Source organism: Micrasema longulum, unplaced genomic scaffold, assembly GCF_059751315.1.
Source record: "Micrasema longulum isolate JH-2025_06_02 unplaced genomic scaffold, ASM5975131v1 h1tg001131l, whole genome shotgun sequence".
Taxonomy (NCBI): Eukaryota; Metazoa; Arthropoda; class Insecta; order Trichoptera; family Brachycentridae; genus Micrasema; species Micrasema longulum.
In genome coordinates, this window is record NW_028278319.1 from 158,011 (window position 1) to 179,731 (window position 21,721).

Sequence of the window (21,721 nt, forward strand, 5' to 3'; positions counted from 1 at the left end):
TTGGCTTATTTAAGTGGCCACTTTACACACTGTGTAACATTCACTATTTCGCCCATGTTTGAACATCCACATTTCCTCAACTCCTCCATCTGTTTATATTCGTGAAGTAAAAAAGCTGAAACCTTTATCACGTGAGTGAGATTCATCCGGCCGAACCAAATCACCTACTAGGCAACGCCTGAAAACAATTTTCAAACATCGGCAAAATGGTGAATGTTACACAGTGTGTAAAGTGGCCACTTAAATAAGCCAATGACAGGTCATAAGCCCTGTAAATGCCTAGACTTCCATATTCCCTTCTCAAAAATGTTTTCTCTCCCTGTTGAAATAAATTTAAATATGAATTACTCCCTATGGAGGAAATCCAGCCAGTCTGCAAGCATTTGGACATACTCAAACATTGTTGATAAAAAATACGTTTCATTCATTGAACGTGCATACGGGGGGAGTTGAGTGGGTACATTGACAAATATTTTTTTTTTTTTTAAGTCTTTCAATGTATTTCTATTCAAATTTTTGTTAGATACCTAATTGAATTAAAATAAATATTACAAAAATAATATGAACTGATTATTTTAACGTCTGCACAGTAAAATATTGTAACGTTTTGTTGTTGTTAATACTTTTGATTGGATTTAAGGTATTTGCTATTACTTTCCTGGCTATTATACATTGAAAATACTTATAAAATTCACGATTTCAAGGCGCTTCGTTATTTAAACCGATTGCGTCTTAAACCTCAAGCCAACAACGTTAATTCCCCGGTAAAAATTCCCTTGTATTTTAAAAATCTCGGCTCCTGTGCTCACAACAAAGAAGAAGTCTTATAAATCTGGCTTTTTCAAAAAGCACAATCAGACTCAGATTATTTATCGGCGGTAAAACTCGGAAATAACCGCTTTGGGGCGGGGACGGTCACAATAGACCCTTACGTACTCGGATATTTGGTAAGGAAACAAACCATGTAGGTACTAGGATTTCTGGCATACCTACATACATAAAATCCCGTCTTTCACTACGTTTTGAAAAAAAGGAATAATCCGCTAAGCCTCTTTTTTACAGGATTGTCAGCAGGTGGGAAATAGGATCTTTCTTTGATTTTTTTTCTTGCAACTAGCGAATCGAATCCGGGACGCCAGTTTCACAGTTAGTTGTCTAATTTACTGCGCCACGGCGCCTGACATATTTATTTTGCTGTGTGAAAACAGTGATCCTATATACTGCCGTCACAAGAAAGAAGGACGCATCAATTTTTTTTTTCGAAAATGAGTTAAATATATATTCGAAATCAGGAAAAAAATATATCTACCATAATAACCACAACCCTATTATTTTCACTAATAAATGAGACTAAACTGAAAAAAGTCTTGCATATTACTAAATATAAAAGGCTGTTCTGACTTACATAATTATAAAAGACTGATTAAAATACTTATTTTTTCTTCCATTCCGTTTTTAAAAACATCTGAAATGAATGAACATACTCGTTTTCAATTAAATTTAAGAAAATTTATAATTGATTATTAAGTCAGCGTATCTATTTTAAAAAGCAGTAAATGGCCAGTAACGTCTATTTTATTTAGTTGAGTAGAATCAATTGGCATATCAACACTAAAAAAGAAAGATGTTTACTTAAAATTGCTAAATAAAAAGGGCGTTTCTAGCTAGAAACATCTTTTCATTGCCGTATAACATATTTTATTGTATTTTTTTTACTAAAAAGAAAATAAAAATGATAATTTTTAATTATATAACGTAAAATGTATTCATGTCAATTAAAGTATTCCGTTAGGGCAAACCATAATACATACTGTCGCATTATAATATACTTAATTTTTTTAGTATTTTTCACTCAGCGAATTTTTCATCTCCGAGTTACAAAATATTTATCTTCTTCGTTTTTTGTTTTATGTAGAAACGTCCTTCTTTCTTATGACGGCAGTATAACACTGTTTGATTTTGAGTATTGATACTTTTATTATTATTTAGATATATTTCTTAAACTTGTTTAAAAGGTTCATTAATATAAATATTTAGGATGCTGGCTAAATGATAAATGGGATCGCTCGCAAGAAATCAAAGTCAGAATAGAGATGGCGCGAGACTGCTTTTTCAGGATGCGTGACCTTCTTTGCAGTACAAACTTTAATTTAGACCTCTGAATGCGCATTACTCGATGTTACGTCTTCTCAGTACTTTTTTACGGCGTCGAAACGTGGACACTCACCCAAAACACTTCAAAAAAGATCGAAGCCTTTGAAATGTGGTGCTACAGGAGGATATTAAAAATCTCTTGGGTAGATAGAGTCCAAAACGACGATGTTCTCCGACGGATGGAAAAAGATAAAGAGGTACTGAAGACCATAAAGAAAAGAAAACTTGAGTACTTTGGGCATGTGATGAGAGGTGAAAAATATAAAATTTTACAAGTCATTCTACAGGGAAGGATTGAAGGAAGACGCAGTGCAGGTAGAAGGCGCATCTCTTGGCTTAAGAACTTGCGCGACTGGTTCCATTGCAGCACTCAGTCTTTGTTCAGGGCAGCTGCCAATAAAGTAAGAATCGCAATGATGATTTCCAACCTCCATCGGGGAGAGGAACCATAAGAAGAAGAAGAAGATATATTTAAAAATTCTTAATGAACCAAGGATTCTTACTTGATAACGAAAATACTGTTTTATTCTTTTTGAAAATTGAATTAAAATTAAGAAATGACTCGTAGTATTTTTTAAATAACATTTCTAACCTAAAAATAGTTTCTATTATATTATAGGTAATTAGATGATATCAGTTTGAGAATCCGATAATCAGATAGAAACTTGATCCGCAAGATAATATAATATAAACCAGTGACTAAATATATCCTATTGTGAAAACAGAGCCTTTAGATATTTTTCTAAGCATAAAATCCTTTAATGAAGCGCTTTATATAGTATAATGAAATGTGACTCGGAGCTCGCTGAAGCCTGAATTTGTGTATACGTGTTGTATTATGTATTTTATTAATCTTTGACTCAATGTGATCGCATTTCAATTGTAATGAAGTTTTATTCAAGGATTTAAGTCGGTACGTACGAATCTACACACTGTTAAAAGATTAAAATGCGTTTCATGTTACGAGCTTCTTTTAGTAATATTTTCATAGAAACCTTAAAGTACGCTAAAACAGGAATAAAAACTTCATTTACAGATTCAACCGTAAATACATTTCAGTTGCACCAAAAATATTTTAATTCTGGTTATTAATCATTAAATTATTTTAATTAGCAAAATAGGCTTATAGGAACGGACAGCAAATATAGTGAGATCGATTATAGTACCATGCCTAGTTAATTAATTAATTTATCGGTTATATTAAAACCGTTATATTTTGTTTAATTGTTTTTTTTATTACCATCAATTTGATGTTTTGTATTAGCTACAGATTGGCAAATAAGTGATTGTCGCAAGAGACAGTAAAACCAGCTCACAATCTATACACGGTTTTTCAGGGTCAGACTGCGAAACTTCAGAAGAACATCCCTCCTGGTAAGCTTTAAAAAAAATCCTAATATTTTTTTTCCAAAAAGTCATTTAAAAAAAAAGTTATCTCAAAATGTAGTAAATCTTTCATTTCTCGGACAAGCAGTCCCTCCACAAAGCCCTGCCCCTCTCCTACCCAGCCGCTTCCCTTGTCCGCGTCTGGTGCGTATCGTTTTGTTGGTCAAATACGTTTTTATCGCTTTTTTTTGTCGATGGGGGATAGGGGTTTGCGGAAGGGATGCTAGCCCGAGAAATTAAAGATTTACTCCATTTTGAGATCATAAAAAATATGTTTTTTTTAAAATGACTTTGTAAAATAAAACAAATTGATTTTTCTAAAGCTTACCATGAGTGTTCCTCTGAAGTTTCGCGGTCTGGCGCTGAAAAACCGTGTATAGATAGTGCTACAAATTCATGAAATTAAACTGGTTGAAGGTTACATTTTAATCAATATTTACAAAAATAATTTCAATTACTATATTATAAGTAAAAGCAACGTAATTTAGATAAAATGTTCCAGTGGTGCTCCACCAATAAACTACAATTAAATATAAAAAAATACTACATAATGAGATTTTCTAGAATAAAAAACCCAATTTTATTTGATTGTTTGAAGGGTAATATGCAATTAGGCTCAACTTCTGAGGTGCGCGACCTGGGTATCGTTTTTGATCAAAAATTATCCTTTATTAGGCACATAAATAATATTACTAGTAAATCTCTAAAAATGTTAGGCTTGATGTTACGTGTGAATAAGGAATTCAAAAACATAGGCACTTTGAAGTTGATGTATACTTCATCAGTGAGAAGCTAGTTAGAGTATAACTCTACAATATGGACTCCTTACTACAACTGTCACCAAAATTATCTTGAGAGAGTCCAAAAAAAATTCTTACGGTATATAAATTTTAAACTTAGAATCAGTCATAAATTTTTAAATTACGAGTTTTTACTGAAAACATTAAATTTGTTAAAACTTAACGATAGAAGAAAAATTATAAACCTTAAAAATTTATTCATAATTGTAAATTCAATATGGGATTGCCCTGAACTATTATCTCTCATCAACTTCAGGGTGCCTGGAATAATGACTAGACAGGTGCCATCGTTTTGTAGCAACAATTCACGGACAGTGTATACTTTAATGCCGTATTAAATATACTTCATGAACTCGGCAATCGTTATTCCCACGTATCTGATATGTTTAGTGTAAGGTATTGTGCCTATAGAAAAAACCTTTTGAACTTTTTTAAAGATGGTGAATGGTAATTATATTTATTTATTCAAACATTTCATAATATATATTTCAGTTTTTTGTTCACTTTGCTTAGCTGTGTGAAACAGAACTTATGATTTTCTTGTTGTTTTACTGTATAATGTTTTATTATTTAAACCTTCCACTGAATATGCTGTATAATTTTTAGTTTATTTTTTTTTTATGAATCTTGGGTATAAGGAAATTCATGTTTTAAAAAAAATATAAAATATTAGGCCAAATATGTTAATATTATAAATGTTTGTAAAAGGCAGATTCGCCGTTTATGTTAATAAAATTAAATAAGTTATTCAATTCAGACGCACTCCATTCTTAATTTTTTTCACGATTCGCATTGTTCATTTTATTGAATTATTTAAGCAACTTTGTATTTCAACTAAATACTTTGTAAGAATGGAGTCCTGTGCCGCGATTATAAAAGGCTATCTTCATCTGTAGGTACATATCAAAACGGTACACTTAACTTCTGTACTATCTCTATCTATCTCGGTATGTTCTAACGACTTGTCATTTCGGTGTCATATGATCGAATCCAACCAATGAATGACCCCGAAAATTTAGTCCGCGTTCCTTACTTTATTCAAATTTAAAATAGTTCTCATTTATATTTTAAGTAGGCTTCTGTAATATAAAGTGCCTACTCAAAAGCGATTATAAACTCCAATAAATCACAATTCAAGCAAAAAATGCTGGCTAGAACATGATTTTTAATGACTTTTGACAATTACAAATACGGTATGCTTAACGATCGTCTGTATTTATCTACCGAGCGATTTCAAAGCCGGCTCCTTTAACGTCTCGATACGTAAACTCGGGATCATAGTCAGTACATAGTAAAAGCATAGTAAGTAGGCGTCGGTAGATGCCTCCTTAGGCGTCGGTATTTTCTAGACGCTTATTTCTAATAACCTATTTGGGCTATAAACTTGTACCTTAATCCTGGTACTTTTTAGTTGCACCTGTTTTAATTTCATTTAGAAATATTTCGTCGTATATTTTCACTAGAGATAAGGATGAACCCCACATTACATATTAATATTTTTGTTGATACGAAATTTGTTTGGCAAACACAATATTCTTTAACGATAACAAATATTTTCAATTGTGATCATAGCCTTAATAAGTTTTAATAAGTTATCCACAAAACGGTTTTTAAAAAGTTATACAAACGGAGCAGCTTTATCGTTTTAATGGCTAAGACCTTGACTCACGCACGAAGGATTCCAGGTTCGATTCTCGATAAGATCACAAGTATTAGGTACTCATAAGTGTGTCATAAAGCCATCAAATGGTTGAATCGCAAAGCTAAAATTATCTTTTGGTATTTTTTAGCATATCATTATTTTTAATAGTTTGTTTTGTATACCAAAATTAAATTATATTTTTTTGGATATGATTATTTATCTGACGTGCGATATTTTTTCAATTTCTCAATTCCGATTTACCAATTTCAGCTGGAGCCCGGAGACCAGATACTGTCCGTGAACGGCGAGGACGTGGTGTCTGCCCCGCGCGACCACGTGATAGGGCTGGTGCGCGCGTGCGCGGCGCGCGTCGCGCTCGTCGTGTGCCAGCCCGGGCCGGGCGCGGAGGGCCCGGCGGGCCGCCGCTCCGCGCTGCTCAGCCGCGCCCGGAAGGCCAGGCTCCGCGCGCGCCCCGGCAGAGTGAGGTTCGCGGAGAGCGTGTGCGTGAATGGATCACCCCTGTTCCCTGTAAGTCTGCTTCTATGTTATATTTATTATTAAGGATATAATAATATATTATACAAGAATCATTATCATCGTTTACTCTTTGGATGCTTTTTTTTAAAAGAAAAAGAACGCAGGCAAAAAGCAGTACAGATATAGGCGCACCAGGGCCTCGATTATGATGGGAAAATAAAAACGTCATACCTTCACCTTGACGGTATAGTATAAGATAAATTCCCTTTAGCGATTATAAAGATATACTACCGACCCCCCACCTTCAAGTCTTGGGTAGGTATATCGATATGAATCAAGGGGAAGCGTACGTCACGGTGCACATATCTACCCTCTAAAATGACATAGCTTCAGTATGACGTCATAGTTAAAGATTAAAGTCTCCCGACCGACTACAAATGTAGGTATAGTACCGATACCCCCACCATCAAGTTTTGATGTAAGTACATCATTGTCGTGTTGTCTAGATGTTTATTAAAATTTATATTCATGTAATAATTTTTTTTTATAGTATTCTTTAATAATATGCTTGCTTCTACTTTCTGTCATGTTGTATCCCAACCCAACACCGGATTCTTGGCCTCATAGAGTTAGGGATGCGTTATTATATTTTTTTGTAATATGTATCTTTATATGAATAAATAAAGAAATATATAGGAAATGTTTGTTTCAGCCCTCTGCGTTTTCCCTCGGTGATCTGTGCCTCCCCCCTATGGCCAATGTGCTGAAGGTCTTTCTGGAGAACGGGCAGACGAAGTCTTTCAAGTATGATGCCACTACAACAGTGCACGATGTGGTGACAAGTCTCAAGGATAAACTGTGTTTATCAGCTGGAGAACACTTCAGCCTGGTTGTGGAACACGTCAAGAGTCTTCGGAGAAATAAACTCACTCTTTTGGACCCCAAGGAATCACTAGCCAGAGTAAGTATCGGGCAGTTTTTCTCATTTGGCAAATTTTCCATGTACGTGAGCACCGTCAAGGAGACTATGTCCCCAGATGCGGTGTGTGGGATGTGGTGGGCAAGCTTTACATTATCCTGTTCTGTCACGATTTCATTAATATTTTTCACTGATTTTATAATATTCTTTACCTTGAAACTCTGTGATGTAAATCAAAACTTTATATTTAAGAAAATTATTCTACCAAATCCCAATAGGAACACTCTCACACTACCAGAAGTCAAATTAGAGGATGGGTCATGGGGTCTACCACAAAATCTGAATTCGGGCAAAGAAATTTCAGGTTTCTGGGCCTCAAAATATTCAATATGTTACCCGAACATTACAAAACCATGACCCGAATTCAATTAAATAAATTTGTAAAAAAATGATTACTGGATTTAGGTAGAGAAAAATAGAAAAACTTATTAAAAAATAATCTAAAATAATAAATGGTATATCTAAATATTGTATAACTCTATAATATATTAACTAGTAGGTAGTCATTTATTGTTTATTTTTGCATTAAAATGTCTGCCTTAAAACAGGTTGTACCTAGTTAGGCAGACTAGACATAGTCCAGAGAAATCTATTACCTAAGTATGTATGTTGTAGATAAAGAAATTGTATTTTTTTATGAAGAAACCATGATTATTATTATTTTTATTCTTAAATTGTGGTCTCAATTAATAAAACTCATTTAAAACAATAATCTAACACTGTAGTTGTGGGTATTATATATTGAAAATTCCTCACACGCTTCACATGTATTGATGGTTTAGTTGTCCCAAAAACATAATGATAAGCTGTAATAAGTGGTGGAACTTTGAACAATACCAAAAGAACTTAGACTTAACATTTATATCAAGAGCGAAATCAGAGAATGGCTTCTTGATCAAGAGTTTATTTATAATTTGGCAATAACTTATATTTTCATGCGAGTTATAAATAAAAATACTTGGCATATTCTACTTATCTGTTTGACCAATTAGCGCTTTTACCCTCTAACGAGCAACTGTATGTAAATAAAAGTAGGATGTATTTTTGTTTAAAAAAATATGTATACAAATGTATATCCATTATCTTGATCTTTTTTCTGACTTTGAGTTGAACTGAAATTCTGTGCCTTATTCTATCCTAGCCCTAACATATATTCTGATTTCAGTTTTGTTTAATGTTTACTAAAAAATATTTTAACATGTTTAACTTCGCAGATAGCAGCTAGGCCCGGTGCTCACAAGTTGAGGTGCCTCTTCAGAGTGTCATTTGTCCCCACGTCGGCTGCAGAGTTGGCTCAAAAGGACCTCAATGCGATGGATTACCTTTACATGCAGTGCTGCAACGACGTGGCACAGGAGAGATTTGCTCCCGAGCTACAGCCAGATGTAGCCTTGCGATTAGCTGCTCTTCACATGCACCAACACGCCCTGGCGCATAACATCTCTCCGGCTAAGTTGACAGTGAAAGCTGTGGAGTAAGTATAATTCTATCTATATTTGTGGATACAACTTCCGTATACGGGCCAAATGATTTTACCAGAAATCTAGAGCGTCTACAAGCAGAAGCAATTTTACATTTTCTATTTTAACATAATACATTAAATTGTGCAAAACCAACACATTGTTACACAGGACTTTAACTCAATAACCAAATTAGATGAGAACATAAACTTCACCCCCTTAGAGATATCAAAAACACGACCTATAAAAGGATCACAAGGCGTGGTAACATCAGTCAGCTCGTGCAGTCAGTTCAATTAATTTATTACTGTTACACCCAGGCTTCTAACCTAATTCAGTATTTTATCAACCTACCCACATACTGTCAAGTAACATAATGTGAAAAAAATCTTATCCAGTATATTTTAGTAAATAAGTGGTTAAAGGTGCATAAAACAAACAAATAAATAAAGAAGTGATAAACAAACAATCTGTATTTTTTGTGTTAATGTTATTTCGGTGAAAAGTGGTAAATAATATTGTTAATTTGTGAAATGTCTTTTTGACAGGTAATTTTTTCAAGTTTCAAGTTTATGAATGTGTAAAACATAAAAAATACTCATCAAATAATACAAAAATTAACTAATATTAAATTTATATTTTTAAATTATAATAATAATATATTTTAAGTGCTATCCTTGCATAAATTATTGAAACTTTTAAACCGGTACTTTTGTTTTTATTCATTGTGTATTTATTCATTTATGATTAAAACTAATACTGCGTTTGCAATGGCACCTAAGAGGGATCTTAAACAGAAAATCGCCTCACCTAACCTAGAATGCCTGATGTCTCCACAACCGGCTTCTATTAATTTGGACATTACCAACGCATTATCTGCATTACAAACAGATATAAGAAATATGAGTGATAATTATACAGAGCTTAAAAGTATACTACATAAAGACAGAGAGAGATGGAGTGAAGTCAGCCAGTATCTCCGCTCTGTTGACGACCTAAAATCCCTAATCACTGGAAAATTATCTGAAATTGAAAAAAGGCTATTGCTGGTTGAAAAAAATAATTCAGTTATTTTGGAGCATAAATTTCTAGCAAAATTATCTGATGAGTTAGAAGACCGATGCAGACGAAGAAACAACATCATAATATACAATATTCCAGAGTGTTCAGCCTCAACATCTATACTACGTCAAACTGCGGATACAGATCTCACCTTAAAAACATTGAATACTATTAAGAAAATTGAAAAAGATGACGTTATCAAGATCTACCGACTTGGCCCGCTTCGTCCTGATACCACAAATGTTCGCCCAATCAAAGTTGTATTATCGAACCCGACATTGGCTACTGAAATATTTAAAAATAGGAATAAATTAAATTCCTTCAAAATAAATTTCGACCAAACACCTGTACAGCGTAAGGAATTGTTGGACCTTAGGAATGAATTAGAAACTAGAAAAGCCAATGGCGATCAAAACCTTACCATAAAGTATATTAACTCTTCCCCAAAGATTGTCAATACTCTTCCAAAAAACTATACAAAAAAACTACAATAAATCTATATTATCAAAATATTAGAGGCATAAAAACTAAATTGGATTTGCTAGCGACCACGATTCCTACATTAAATTATGATATAGTAATTCTTACAGAAACATGGCTTGATAAAAACATAAAGTCATCAGAACTTAGTTTCCATAATTATAATATTTATCGCCTTGATCGTAATATTAACACAAGTAAGAAGTCTAGAGGAGGAGGTTTATTAATTTGTGTAAATAAAAATATGAAATCCTCTATTATTCCCTGTAAAAATGTAAGTGTTGAACAATTATTTGTTAAAGTTGAAATTCAGGGTGTCAAGTTGATTATTGGAAGTGTATATATCCCCCCTAATTCTGATTCTTGTCATTATAATGACCATTGTGAAGATGTTGAAAGCATTTTTAGAAGATTTCCTAAGTACCAAATGTTATTAGTGGGTGACTATAATCTTCCGAGTTTTAACTGGCTAAACTTAGTGGATACAAATGTTACTGGTGTGTTGACTATGAACTCGAGTATAGTTAGAGACATGGCCGTTTTCCTGGGTCTATCACAGTGTAACTATGTATCCAACTCAAATAATCGTTTTCTGGATTTGATTTTTTCTAACATACCCTCAATTATAGTTGACCAAAGTGTAGATGCTCTTTTACCTATTGATGCCCATCATCCACCATTAGATATTACGATTTCCAATTTATTAATTTCTAAACTAAAACAAGTGACTACGTACAGAAATTTTTCAAGAGTCGACTTTTAACTAATTTGTAATTATTTGGAATTAGCTGATTGGAGTTTTCTTCAAGACTATGATCTAAATGACAATCTCTTAGCTTTTTATAATATTTTAAACTCTTCTATAGAGCAATTTGTACCAATTTCAGTTCAAAGGGAAAACAAATATCCAAGTTGGTTTTCTAAGGATTTGATTGATTTAATAATCTCCAAAAAAATTATGCATAAGCAATATAAAAAAACCAGATCAATAACTGATTATATTGAATTCAATAAGATTAGGAAGTATTGTAAAAAAACATCATTAATATGTCACAATGCATATATAAAAAAGATCGAAGATAATATTCTGACTGATCCTAAGTATTTCTGGAGATATGCTAAAATCCTAGACAATAGCGATACTGGTATTCCTAAATCTATGAGATATGGAAATAATAGGTCTAGTAATATGCAAGATACCGTTAATATGTTCGCTGACTTTTTCTCCAATGTTTATGATGATGCCGTAACTTTAAATAACACAATGGAAAATAAATTAACTGAGCTTATTGACCTGCCTAACTTTACTATTTCTGATAAAAAAATTATCAAGTTTGTAAAATCGTTGGATAAACGTAAGTCTGCTGGCCCTGATGGTATTCCTCCAGTCTACATTATAAATTGTATTCATATATTAGCACATCCTATTAAAATTTTATTCAATAAGTCTTTAACTACTGGCGTATTTCCTGATATATGGAAATATAGCCACATTACACCCATATTTAAAAAGGGTAGCAAAGATGAAATATCCAACTACAGACCTATTTGTATTCAGTCTACCCTCCCTAAGTTGTTTGAAAAACTTGTACTTGATAACTTAATTATACCTTTAAAACAAATAATTGCTCCTGAGCAACATGGGTTTATTACTGGTCGTTCAACAGTCACCAATCTCATTTTGTACGAGAATTTTATTGCTAGTGCACTTCATAAGAAGCACCAGGTCGACGCTATATACACCGACTTCAGTAAAGCCTTTGACAAAGTTTGCCACTCTAACTTGTTGCAGAAACTTGGTCGACTGGGAATACGTGATGAACTCTTAAAATGGTTCATTAGTTACTTATATAATAGAAAAATAGCAGTTAAAATAAATTCTCATATCTCCTATAGTTTTTTAGCAACAAGCGGCGTACCCCAAGGATCACACTTGGGACCTATTTTATTTTTAATTTATATAAATGATATTGTTGAAATTTTTAGCGATGTAAAATATTTGCTTTTTGCTGACGACCTTAAACTTTATAGAATTGTAAATAATACTGATGATTGCAATACCCTGCAGATGAATCTCAACAGAATTCACGAGTGGTGCAATAAAAATAATCTTTTTCTCAATATAGATAAATGCCAGGTTATTTCCTTTTCAAAAAGTAAGAAACCTTTAATTTTTAACTATTTGTTGAACCACGCAACAATTGAAAGAGTTAATTTCATTAGGGATCTTGGCGTAATTTTTGATGATAAACTTACATTTATCAAACATATTGACAAGATTTCAAACGAGGCGCTAAGTATGTTGGGATTTATTTGTAGGGTTACTAATAAATTTGAAAGTATCGCACCAATCAAGTCACTTTATTGCTCCCTGGTTAGAAGTCGTTTAGAATATATTTCTCCAGTCTGGTCGCCCCATTATCGTGTACATTCTGATTCACTCGAGCGCGTCCAGAAGAAATTTCTAAAATATATTAATTTTAAACTTCATATTCCTGCTGCTTTATTTAATTATAATCAATTGTTGTCTTCAGCAAATCTTTTAAGACTTTCTGATAGAAGAATCCTAACTGACCTAATATTACTTTTTAAGGTGATCAATTCATTAATTGACTGTCCAGATTTGCTGGAGTTGGTGTGTTTCCGTGTACCTGGTCGACATACCCGCCACAGATCTCCTTTTTGTTCTACAAGTTCTAGAACCAACTATCACATGCACTCGCCTATCCCTAGGCTCCATAGATATGGCAATCAGTATGAGGACAAGGCTGATATATTTGGTTCTGGACTTGATAGTTATAAAACGAGTCTGATTTCTTTTTTTCTCTCGCAATATTATTCTTAAACTTTTCTTTTTATTTAAAAATGTTTTTTCCTTTTTTGTTTTTTCATATTTATGTATTTATTTCGTTATTATTTTTGGTTGCTTTTGTGTATTTACCTGCTTGTTACTATTGTTATAGTTATGCAATTTTTATAATTTTTTGTTATGTTTCTATATATGTATTTTTTAATTTTTTTTTCATATTTATGTTCAATATATGTTAAAGGCAATTTCTGCCGTTTATGTAAAATAAATAAATAAATAAATAAATAAAAAATACCCTTGGAACAGTAACTTAGTTTCTTATGTCATCTCCAACTGCAGTAGAAGCTTCACTCCCAGCAGCCAACAAAATCCTACATATTTAAATAGGTGACTGGGAATTCGAGCTATTCCTTGAAAGGAATTATACCAAAAGTCATATGTAACAACCTAACCCTAACTAGGGGTCAAAAATGAGTGGTGGCCGAGTTATGGTGTTTTTAAGATTTTATAAATTTTCTCTCCGTGTCCAGGCGGATGGAAAATACAGTTCAGTTTGTGAAAAAGAACCAGAACCCTGGCGAGTGTTTTTTGATAGTTGACTGCTCTCACAAAAGCCAACTGGATGTTTTAACATAGGCAGAATGGTAAAAGGTAGACGGTGTGTAAAGTGCTGACATAAACCAGCCAATGACGTGCCATAAGCCTTGTTAATGCTATAAGACTTCATATTCCCTCCTCACAAATGTTTTCCCTTCTTGTTGCAATAAATTTAAGGATCCATCCTTGTCTACAAACATTTGGGTATAATAAAAGTATTGTTGAAAAATACATATTTTGGTTGATTTGAAAACTAATATGAATAATAATTCATGTATATATTTTACACCACTAAATCTCCTCTTTTGTTCGGGAAAGTAGTAGAGAGAGTTCTAATCGTTCCTTTGTTTATTTTTCAGGCGAGAGTTTGGCTTGGAACGGTTTGTGCCTTGTGGATTATTGGAGACTATGAAACGGAAGGAGTTAAGAAGATTAATTGCTCATTTTCTAAAGCTCAACTCTCAAATGACAGGAAATCAACAAAAGTACTTATCACAGTTACAGGTAAAACATAAATCTTTATCATTTTCTAAATGAAAAAAGAAGACCTACGAGTACTAATGTAAAATTATGAGATGGACCTTTCACCAAATAACTATTTTTATTTTGTACACAAATATTTTTTTTGTTTATTTTTATCACAATAAAATGCATATTAAAAAAAATAACTGAGGAATAATCGCTTGTTATCTCAGAACAGGTTATGCCTAGTGAGAAATTTTAGTGACCATACTTACAGTTTATATTATTACATCATTATTATCAGGTAAATTAGTATTTTTTTTCCCTATTGTAAGAAGCTGTACTCAATTAAATAAATGCCGATTTTGTCGGCATATAATCTGAATCTGTAAACCATGAAGTTTCAATACAGTTTGCCACTCTGTGTTCAGCCGAAAGAAGAATACAGTTCTGTGTGTAAATAGAATCAGAACCCTAGATGAGTATTTTCAGCTCAATGGCTACTCTCAGGTAAAAATCCTGAAAAGGGAAATCGAGTGGAGAAAAGTCCATCTTGTAGTATAATCGTTGGCGACTTTGCCTACCACGCTTAAGGTTCTGGGTTAGGTTCCTAGGAGGGGCAGCATAAAATATTGGTTATAATGTGGCTTTACAGTGCAATATTTCACTGTCCTTGGACTGGCACCTGAACTGTTATTTTCCAATGCACTATCTATTGTAGAGTAGGAGATGATGATGATGATGATGTACCTTTTTATTTGGTCTATTACAGAGATCTCGATTATTCCAAAAAATAATGTTTTTTCGAAATTTTGATTTGGATTTTTTGTGTTCCAGGCTAAACTTCATTATTTAGATATAATATCCAGTTTGCCGAGTTATGGAGCCAAATGTTTTAGCAGCAACCAACCAGAGAGAGTGTTACTAGTCAGTCCGAGATTTGGGCTCAGTCAAATAGCTGGTATTAGGAATTCTATTGTGAGTTTTTGTTTTCAATAATACATATATTATAGGTACTTATATACTCTGATAATTTGGAGAAAACTATTCTCCAGGAAAGTGTTAAAGAAACGAGGTTGCGTGGACATCAACTGACAAGGAGGAGTGGCTTGGTCACTGAATTATCAGAACTATCACTGAAAAATGCCTACAAAACAGCACAAGACCGTTCCAGGTGGAGGGAGACTGTCCACAGAGAAGCCATGCCTGGAGTCGGGCGTGATCACCATCCTCAGACATTAGACGCAGATTAAAGACAGATGCTTATATTAATTCAATGGCACATTAGAAGCACGAAGCTTGTGTATAAGAAACACACTTAGTTTAAGTAATATTTCTGAGTTGTGATCGTCAAAATGTTCGAGAAGCATTACAACATTCATTAGCTAGGGACTCAAAAGTCCTCCATCAATTCGCAGCTGTTATAGTCCTGAGGGACTCTGTTGTCAGCTGCGTGTAAAGGTGATTTCACTAAATTATACCTTAAGAATTCAAAATCTATGCCGAATAATGATGAGAGAGGAGAATGTAGTGTAGAGGCCAACACGTCGTCCCCACTCCTAGGATGTCCTCAATTTCACTGTTTTTAAAAAATATATATTTTTTAACAAAAAGTAAAATATATTAAATGTACAAACCGATTATTGAAAACGAAACAAGTATACACAAATAATAACTAATTTTATAGATTATAACACAACAAAAAATAAAATCTGTACAGAAAAATGAGCACAATAAACAATATTATCATAAAACACACAAAAAATATTGGTAAGTAATGCAAAAACACATTTCGTACCTACAAAGAAACCGAACAATATACAATATTTGCCATAAGAAAACGGTCTAGGATAAAGAAAAATTAATGATGAGCACTTCGATTCTGTTTGACACATCAGTAAGAATGAAGAACAACACACTAATTTTAAATGGTCTATAATTCTTTGGTCAACAAGTGCTTCCTCAGGTTAAACATAAATGAGGTAGTTCTGAACTTCAATAGATAATGCATAAATAATGATGTATTTTTGTTTTTTTTAGCCAACATTAATATCAAATTTGGAAGATTTGGTTGCTGTCAGGCTGATGAGAGAAGACGAGTTATCTTATAATGTGACTATATTCCTACAGAGGGAAAGGGTTCTTTCCTTCAGCATGGAAGACAGAGATGGCTCTGAACTGGCTCTTGTGCTAAATGGGTAAATAATTATTACACCTTAATAAAATTATTGTAAGCTTTGTGTATTAAAATATTATTGTAGTATAAAAACAGAATAATCGGCATGCGTGCGTGAGAAGATGTATGAATATAGAGAAAGTAATATCTGTATGCAAAGACAGAGTGATATGGTGTTCTATCCTCTCTGCCTACACTTACAGGGAAATGGCATAATGTTTTGTTGTATTCAAAGTTCTTTGATTCATATTTGAAAATGTAGTAAAGTAGAATTTCGTTTATCCGAACTCCGGTCATCTGGATTGCCAAATATCCGGATCGTTCGATAACGATTCCTGATGGAAATAAAAAATAAAGGAAATGTTATAAAAAGAAACGAGTTTCTTCTTCAAAGCAATTAACTTTGCTGGACATGTTTAAGTAAGTTTTTTTATATGATTCCAGTTCGCTTTATCATTTCAAAAGCAATAAAAAAGTGATTTTAGAGTAAATTTTACATATTCTTTCAAAATATTGCCCTTATTTAATGGTTAATCTAACTATCCTAATTTCTGCATATTCGAATATTGTCCTAGTACTCATTAATTCGGATAATTGAATTCCGCAACAAAGCCACAATTATCCTTATCATCCTTCATTTTTTGACAACTTTATATGATCATATAGATGGTGGAAAGGTAAAATTTACTAAGCGACATGCAGCGTATGTACACAAGAGCTAATAATTTTTTTTTTTCAATTAATCAAAAAGTCTATGTCATATGCCTTTTATATTGGTGAGATTTCTACATTCTATTAATAAAAAAAATATTAATGATATTTTTTATTACTCAATAAAAAACAATTACATTCTTTCATCTGTTAAGTTGGCCACATGTGGCATAGTAAATTTTGCCTTTCCACCATGGAAAATAATTTTATTTGGTTAGTAAAAAAACACCTTTTTACTGAAATAAGCGAGAAAAAAGGTTTTTATAAAATGTACCTACATATGTTTCATTCACAAAAATAATGATCTTATTTAATACAATATTGATTTATTCCTCTTTGATACAATGTAATGTATAAAAATATTTAAAAATGTATTTTTTGTGATCAATTTTAACATTTGCACATTTAAATATTTTCCATGTAACTTTTCAGTTATTACCATCTTGCAACAGGAAGAGAATTAGAGATTGATCAAGAAAGAGAACCAGTTCCCGATGATATAGGCAAGGAATCATTTAATAACCATTTGAAAATATGTATTTTTGGCTACTTTTTTCTTAAGTAACATGTAATGTAATAGAAACTAATTCCTTTTCAGCTCCACCATACCTCGCCCAACACAATGTGGTACCAGCGAGGTGGAGTTTCTTGCATTCGGATGACCCTGGTGTGCTGTCGAGATCACACTATGTTACCTTTGCAATGCCGCCGCCATATCACTCTACTCCTAAGATGAATATGATGAACAATGGACTAGACACCAATATGAATGCAACTATTGCTAACAAAAATCATGCCAATACTTCAGGCAGCCCATTGTCCGCTTATGAAAGAAAACAAGGATCAAAACTTACAAATTCTGTTTACGAAAACTATAATGAGCACGACCAAATGGAAGATTACGGCAAAGCTGAAAATCTCTGGATTGAGGATAATTTAGGATTCGACTTCCAAAGAATTCTGTCTATGGAAATTTTAGAAACAGTATCTGATCCCAAGTTAGTGGAGGCGAGGAATGATGAAATTCTTAAACGTGTTGCAGAAATGCAAAAACTTGTTGAGAATTCTGAACAGTATCTTTCCGAGCAAGGGGAAATCATTTACAAGAATAAAAATGGCAATGAAAATAATGGAATGTGGCAGGAAACGAGCGTGGATAAGTTAGAGAGTGACAATGAATCCAGTCATAGCCGAATGTCTTCCTTGGATGATACTCCTGGCACCCTAAAACATAGTGATTCTCTCATCTTGTTAACTGAGACAATCAACCAGGGACTTAACGGAATTACTAATGGACTGAATTCAATAATACCTCCAGTTAGTAAAGAGGAAGCCATGACCACTAGGCAAAGTCAAGGATTGAGTGCTATTTTGAATAATTGTGGATTGACGGATGCATTAAATGCGTTGAATAATGACTTGTCTCAATCAGAAAGTGATAATGACTCCCTTTATACACCGACAAATAGTCCGATTCACAGGCATCAAAACAAGAGTAATAGCATTCAGACCAAAGCCATAAGAACAAGTTTTGGTCTTCATAGTCCCGATAATCCAAACTACAATACCCAGGGAGCGAGAGAACAGAATCTTAGAGATTATCTTAACCAGTTGCGTGAAAATTCAAACTCCCAAAGCAGTGGTATTGCTAGCGAAATGACTGGTGATGTATCTTCAGAAAACCGTGACAGTAGTCTTTTCAATGGTGACCTAATCAATATGATTGATTTGGATCCAGACTTAATTGACTTGACTCTTTTACCTCCTCCACAAACTCCCGATGAGTTGGATAATGCCACTCAAGTTCCACAAATGTTAGCGCCAGTTCCATCTTCTTTTGCTGATAAAACTGAATCCACAGATAAAAAAATCGAAGTGGCATCATCTAAAAGTACATCTAATGCGGGCAATACTGAATTCGAGGAGTTTTTAGCTACTGTGGTAATTGAACCTCCAACATTGAAAGTTACTCCCGCTGTTGAGTTGACTCCTGAGGAAATAATGTCTTATATTATTCCACCCCCTCCTAATTCGAAAGGGAATTCTATAGATTATCATGAAAATGTAGTTTATTCTAATGAATCTCAAATACGGCAACATCAAAAATCTTTGGAATCACTTAAATCTTCTAACGGACAAGTGGTGAAAGGAAATGTAAGTGTAAGTGACATAAGAGACATGTTTAATGCAAAAAGTTTAAGTAAGGCACGTAATAGTTTAATAATAAATGAAAAGAACATAGAAAAAAATACACCTTTTGATGTTCCATATCTGAATGTGGAATCTAAAGTAAAAAGTAACGGATCCAATTTAAAAAATCCGCCTATTTCAAATGGACATATTATTGAGTATCCTACTGTTGAAAGGAAAGGTGTATTTTCATGTTGTACAAAAGAAAACAAATCTAAAAATGAAGATGTAGACCCTTCTGTAGAGGATGTAACCAACATAAGTGAGAGTGAACCCAAACCTCCTCCTAGAGCTAGCAAGTTAGAAAGTCCAAAGCCCCCTGAAAGGCCTCCAAAAAGTATATTAGTAACCAATAGTACAAGACCACGATCCAATTCCTTTAGTTACAGTTTTAATGGGGTACCACTTTCAGAACCACCTGAGAACCGATTCAATACATTGAACAACAAAAAACTTAACTTCAAGATGGTGTGTGAACAAAATGGAGACATCCACCACGAAATGACCAACGGATTTATAAATGATGGCTCCCCACCCTGTATACCCCCTCGAGGAGAGATAAACTGCAGTAAAATTCCCCCTCATATTCTGATGCCCCCTAAGAAACCACCTCTTCCTCCTGTACCGAGCTTAGAAACCTTGAGAATGAAAGCGGCGCTTAAAAATTCTCCGCATAATCTCAAGAATGGTTCTGAGCCGAGAGTAGCCAGTATTGGATCTCCACACTTTCAGAGAAATCCAAATTTATATAGGGATATTGAACTAGAGCATCACAGTAATTCATCACCGATTGATTTGACTCAACCAGCTACTAGATCTCGTACTTTCTCCCAACCAGAATGCACTTCACACTGCCTGAGTACACTTCCACAAGCTCAATGTAAAACAGGCCATGTAAGATCACATTCAGAGACCAAGAACACAATTCTTAAAAACAGAGAAATGAACACAATCTTTTCACTATGTTCTCCACAAATGAACCGAAAGTTTGCTAACAATCCGTCCAACCAACCAGATTTGGTTGCGGATAGAGGTTACATCATGACACAATGCAATTCAGAATTTAGATCTAAAACACCAAACTTCTCCACCCTGAGGCCCGAGCACAGTAGTCCTCAAATGAAATCAAATCATGTTCGATTCAAGGACCAATACATATCTGATAGTTCGAAAACTAACACTCTTCCCTCTCCTTTGATGAGACAGAAGATGACAACAGAGTGTGCTTTAGGAGGAAATGGGCATGTTGTGAATGTTGAAACTTTGCTACAGAAAACTGAAGTGGCAGTTGATGGCTTATTGGCTCGACTTCATCAAGTAGCCCAGAACTGCTCGCACCAACACGCGCATGGCGGAGGAGAAGATATTGATGAAAGAAAGTTTCAGGTAAGACTGTAACATTATTTTGAGAGAAATATCTATTTGAGTATGATTTATACTTAACGTCAGCTGGTTTCAGCTTCATGCTGTAGTGTTTAGAGCATGTTACTACCCATAAATGGTATTCTGGGTTTGATTCCCCAAAAATTCACATTAAATATGGTGTTATTCTTATTCATGCAAATGGGGGTCAGTGCCAAACGAGCTCCTGAAGTCACTGCGACACTGGGTCCTCGCAAATTGATTTTCGCCCTCCAAGCCTAAGTCTTTGAATTGCCGGACTACTGAATGAAGGGCGAGTTCTTTCAAATCTTTTGCTAAATCTTTTCCTCAAAGCCCAAGGCCTGAAAGTAACAGACTATTAGGTAGGGAGCGAGTACTCTCACCTCCTTAGGTTTGATCAATGGTCCACTAAGAGTGCAGCTTCTTTGGTGATAGCATCATATTCACATAACATGTGTGAAGGTGTTACATCATCTGTACTGCAGAACCTTTACCTTGAAGTTTTGGATAGATTCATTCTAGCAAGCTTCAAACTATGGTGCTTTGTGTAGGTTCTAGTGATAACCCTTACTTTATTTGGGCTTAGTTTCATTAGGTCGGAAGCAAACCTTTGCGAGTACCCCTTCGGTAGTTCCCATGTGGTGCTGAAATATGGTATTACAAAATTTAATTTTTATAGTGAAATTTACAGAGTGGTAGATCACACATACAATAATGACAATATTTTTAAAAATCGGCATAGGTGAAATCATAAAGGAGACATACATAGTTTTTGTTTTCAAATATTCACATTAGTATGTTAGGAATTTAATATATTATCATACCAATCTTTAAATTGAAAAATCAAAAGCCAAGTTTTATTATTATATAAATAAAAGAAGAGTGATACTTTAATCCCCAAATTCGGAATTTTGGCAATTGGAAAAAATTAGATTTGAAGCACTTACTTTTAC

At 33.8% G+C, this 21,721-nt stretch overlaps 1 protein-coding gene across 1 annotated transcript in view; it reads left to right on the forward strand.

Moving 5' to 3' along the window:
• The window catches only part of LOC148276901 (uncharacterized), an 84,336-nt gene that overhangs the window by 55,888 nt on the left and 6,727 nt on the right, over positions 1-21,721 (forward strand). Inside the window, exons 4-11 of the mRNA XM_088233607.1 lie at positions 6,253-6,510; positions 7,172-7,420; positions 8,653-8,912; positions 14,206-14,350; positions 15,146-15,286; positions 16,349-16,506; positions 17,628-17,698; positions 17,794-20,771. Coding sequence (XP_088089733.1) covers positions 6,253-6,510; positions 7,172-7,420; positions 8,653-8,912; positions 14,206-14,350; positions 15,146-15,286; positions 16,349-16,506; positions 17,628-17,698; positions 17,794-20,771 — 4,260 coding nt within the window. The remainder of the gene's footprint in view (positions 1-6,252; positions 6,511-7,171; positions 7,421-8,652; positions 8,913-14,205; positions 14,351-15,145; positions 15,287-16,348; positions 16,507-17,627; positions 17,699-17,793; positions 20,772-21,721) is intronic.